This window comes from Plectropomus leopardus, unplaced genomic scaffold (assembly GCF_008729295.1).
Source record: "Plectropomus leopardus isolate mb unplaced genomic scaffold, YSFRI_Pleo_2.0 unplaced_scaffold18826, whole genome shotgun sequence".
NCBI classification, from domain to species: domain Eukaryota; kingdom Metazoa; phylum Chordata; class Actinopteri; order Perciformes; family Serranidae; genus Plectropomus; species Plectropomus leopardus.
The window spans coordinates 1-4,396 of record NW_024620304.1 but is presented as its reverse complement, the minus strand read 5'-3'; the positions used below and the strand labels follow the sequence as shown (position 1 = coordinate 4,396).

The 4,396-nt window shown below is 38.9% G+C and overlaps 1 protein-coding gene across 1 annotated transcript; it reads right to left on the bottom strand.

Moving 5' to 3' along the window:
* Positions 1-245: 245 nt before the first annotated feature.
* LOC121965154 (uromodulin-like) lies at positions 246-2,176 on the bottom strand (the record flags this gene model as incomplete). Its single annotated transcript, XM_042515314.1, has 4 exons — positions 2,138-2,176; positions 1,828-1,911; positions 1,645-1,736; positions 246-1,031 (listed from the first exon to the last, which is right to left on the bottom strand). Coding segments are annotated over exons 3-4 (862 nt in total), but the record flags the coding sequence as incomplete, so codon positions are not given.
* Between the last annotated feature and the right edge of the window lie 2,220 nt (positions 2,177-4,396).

The following is a 4,396-nucleotide window of genomic DNA, read 5'->3' as shown; positions in this document are numbered from 1 at the left end:
AGAGTAGGAGACTTCTGCAGAAAAAACATAAGGAAGTCTATCCAGGAGAGGTTTTAGCTGGTTACAATGTGCAATTCATTGCTAGACACCAACAAATCCCCCTAAACGTTATACACTTCACCTTTAAATTACATAACCTTGGTATGGTAGGAAAGTAGCATCAGCAGCATTACAGCTCTTGAAGCCTAGTTTGGTTATTCTACGCTTGATTAGAGTTCACCTCTCACTCTGCCTCTCACCATTACCTGCACAGTATGCAAGGCTGCATGCGGACGGCTTCACCAGTTTGTAGACGTAGTAGTTTCCATAGCAGAGCTTGACATGGATGGTGTTTGAGCTAAAATAGCAGCAGCTGCCAGCCCAGGAATTGCACGCAGCTCGACTTACAATTTTGCCTGACTGTGTGGGATGAGGTTCTGTTATCCACATCGGAGCATGGGTTCCACACCTGTTTTCACTGACACACCTTTCTGGAATACGAGCACTGGTTTGCCCCAGAAACAGGCGATACCAGCCTTGCCAGTTAACATCTCGGTCACAGTGTGTGACCTCAGTTGATGTGTTATTTGTCGAACGCCAGTCATCATGCAATTCGGTGTAGTTCTCACAGGGGTCAGCACAGCGCTGAGTCCCATTACTACCGATGCAGTCCATGCCTAGGGGACAAACAGTGTTTCCACAGCTGAACTGGACAGATTGGAAAGATGAATCTATTTTGTTCCTGGAAGAAGGCGCCAGGCACTCGAAGGAGCCTGGGGTGTTTTGGCACACATGAGGTGGGGGGCAAGGTGACTTTGGGAGGGAGCACTCATCAGTTTCCACACAGCCTCTGTCCGCTGACCAGTGATAACCTTGGCTGCAGCAAGAGGAGTCACTGCAGAGTTTTGTATCGAAGCAGGTGAGACCATCGCCTACAAAGCCTTCTTTACAGACACAAGAGGGCGCCTGGTTAGTGAAAGAGTCGCCTCTCTCTTGTGACTTCAGGCAGGTGGCTTCATCATGACATGAGTCACAGCTGGAGACAAGTGTCCCTGTGAAAAGGAGGGGGAGCGTTTGAAACATGGTATTACTCAATTTAAGTAGTTTTTCCAAATGAAAAGTTGAAAATACAGCACCCTCTTAAGACAGTAGCAGTCTCCTGGTGGATTATTAACATTATTATTAACAAGGCATGTTGAGTGGCAAAGCATCATTAAGACTCAGAGAGAGTTATTTTAAATTTGAGTCTGAATCAAAACGTTTTCAAATGAATATCTAAAAAATCATATAGTGATACAATTTTGATACTATAGGAAATTAAGTGTGGAATTATGTGCAAGACATCTATAATTTTTCATTTGGTGCAGTTATAAAAATTGGCATCTTGACATTTAATATTTAAGTAAATGTAAGAATACATTTCTGGGATAGGAAAAATGCAACACTGATAGTGCCAAATTTAATGTTTTATCTCAAGGATACATTTCATACCAGGAGTCTTTTAATTGCAGCCCATTCACATGTGACACAAACAGGCAAAAATATCCACAAATAGTAATAAAAATAAAGTTGTTGGTTGCCTTTTTCAAAAAGTAAAAGTAAAATTACACAGTAAACATGTGTCTTAATGTTTAACCCAGGATGGTGAGATATTTGATGGTTTACCTGAAGTGATTCTTGTAAAAACCTGCAAAATTATAAGTAGCAGCAAACCCCCAGGAGCCCCCATTATGGACCACATCCACGACACAAATTTGCTGAAAAACACAAAAGAGATGTCTCAAACCAATATTTTGAAATGATGCTGCCATGCATGAAATTCATTGCACTGCCAGTCTTTGAACTCACCTTTAGAGAGACTGTGTGGGAATCCAGTGGTTGATCGAAAAGTTGAAAATGTCCCAGTGGATGAGAATGTATTTATAGGCCTGTCTGTGTGTTCAAAGGGCCAATGAAGCAATGATTGGTGAAACACATAAATGGGTCATTGAAAGCAGCAATTCATATGACATCAAAAGAGTTACTTATTAATCAAAATAATACAAAATTAAGATAAAATGCAAACAGAACTGGCACGCAAAACAAAGTCCTAAGTCAATACATTTTATGAGACTACAATCAATCTCAGGCCAGTATTGACACATAAGGGAGACCTTACCTCTTGCTCTTCATAGGTTTGCACATTCCAACATTGACGAGCCCGTCTGTAGCCTCCTTTTGTCAACAGCGGAGACTGAAAGACCAGAGAGATTATTCCGGGCCTTGTAATTTTGACCAAATAATTTATGGTGTTACTTAATTTGACTGAGCAAATTCCACTGGGAAAAAAAACATTAAGAGACCACAAAATGTGCAAATTTGTCTTCTTCTTGTGGGGGTCACAGTGATGGATGGGTGTTCTTCATTTCTCTTTTTTTGTACTATGCTCTAGATGGCTTTTGCCTTTTATTTTTTATCTTATTCCCAATATAGACTTCTTTATGTTAGATTTCTTTTTTTATTTGACTGTCAGAGGAAGAAAAAAAACCCAACCTCAGGATGCTGAGGTTGGGTTGGGTGCATCCTCCTATAGCTGCCTCTGTCGTCTATAGGAGGATGCACCATTGATTTATTATTAGATTTTTAAAAAAAATCAATCATTTGATGATTCCCTTCATAAAGGAACATCAAGTGAATCTCAACACTTGTCAGCATGCATGCATTAAACTGACACCGCACATCCCATAAGCGGTGATTACTGTATTACATATTACTTACATACTTGACTGTGTGGCTTTTAAAATTTTTTTCATCAAATCTTTTCTTTGACGTGAGAAGCAGTTCTTGGCAGGGAACACGCCTAGAGAACGACAGCACACTAGAGTGCATGACCTTTCTCATATTCTCAGTTTGATTTATTGAGGGTTTTTTATGTTGATATGTCACTTATTATCATTATTTACAGGAATCATTGTGGCCCTTTCTGTAATTTTTGTCAGTCATATTTGAAAGTGCACTTCCTCTTTAGTGTTACATTTAGGTAAATAGTCAACCCAGTGCTTTGTTCTACAAGACAAAAGTGCCAGTAATATTCTAACAGTACTTTATGCTGGTAAGTACCTGTGTGCAATAGTAATTCAAACACTTCCTTAAAGAGTTTGACATCATTCACAAAGAAAGAAACTGTCAGTCACACAGACAGAAACATCGCTAAGAAAGTACAGTATGTTTGTGTAGCTCTCAGGATGTGTTTAAGGACATTCACTCAAACACTTTCACTGATGAGATGTCAAATCATCAAAATCAAGAGTTAAGAACAGAAGACATGGCGACAGAGTAACTTTAGACTTGGTGAAGGTTTTGATCTTGGTCCTCAGTAGATTGCCATAGTGATGACATACGTGTTTTAATTTAACCCAGTTGAGCAACATAATTGTAAGAGTTGTATGAAGAAAACATTGTGACACTCCCTCACTAATTTTGCTTGGCTGTCATCACATGATGTACGATGTGTGAACCAAATCAAAAATCTATTAAAAGTTCTATTAAATTATTGACCATAAGCTACCAGACGATCCACATCTTTATATTTTCATGGGTCTCTGATCAGGAACTGTTGCCAGTGATGCAGCAGTATTGTTAATAATTACTCAAGCTGGACACAACCGGAGGATCACAGGGAGAGGATGATGGATGAAGCACACAGACTCAGCTGACCTAAACTGCACAAACACTTCATCCTTTTGTACATGCTAATCCAGCTTGAGGATTTTTATCCGGCCAGCATACAGGTGTGGTAAAACTACTTACATAAGCTACATTTTGCAAATCTGGTGTTGAATACTCTGGGGTGTTTATTTAATGCTGAAAGAATGAAGGCTTGTATTGAAAATACAGTGATTAACGTATGTCCTTATTGCTTTCATAAAAACAACTATTTACTTTGTGCCCATCAAAAGAATTCACCCCTTTGGATGTTTTAATTTTTTACAACTGAATCAAAGATCCAATGTGGTTTTTCTTTCACAGATCAAATGAAAAACACTTAACATCAAAGTGATAACAGATCTCTGCCAGGAAATTTAACTGAAAACATATTACAGTTACAACCTTAAGCCTATAGGGTGTCTGAAGTTGCTTTCAACTTGAAAAATATTGCAAGCAAAGGGTTGTTCAGACCATAGTAAGTTTGGTAAAACTATAGGTAAAGGTCACAGATTTTACATCAGAGTGAATGTTACTCAGTTTTAATGCATGTGTTGAACATGCCTAAAGATTTTCCAGTACTCCATCCCCCTATCAGGGGATCTCTTAAACTCAGGACATAAGGAGGGTGTAAAATCAGAGGCAGTGTTGTCACAGTTCACAGATGAAAAAATCCAAGCGAAACTCCAGGGGCAGATTAACAAAGCCGAGCAAAAAAAAAAAAAAAAAAAAA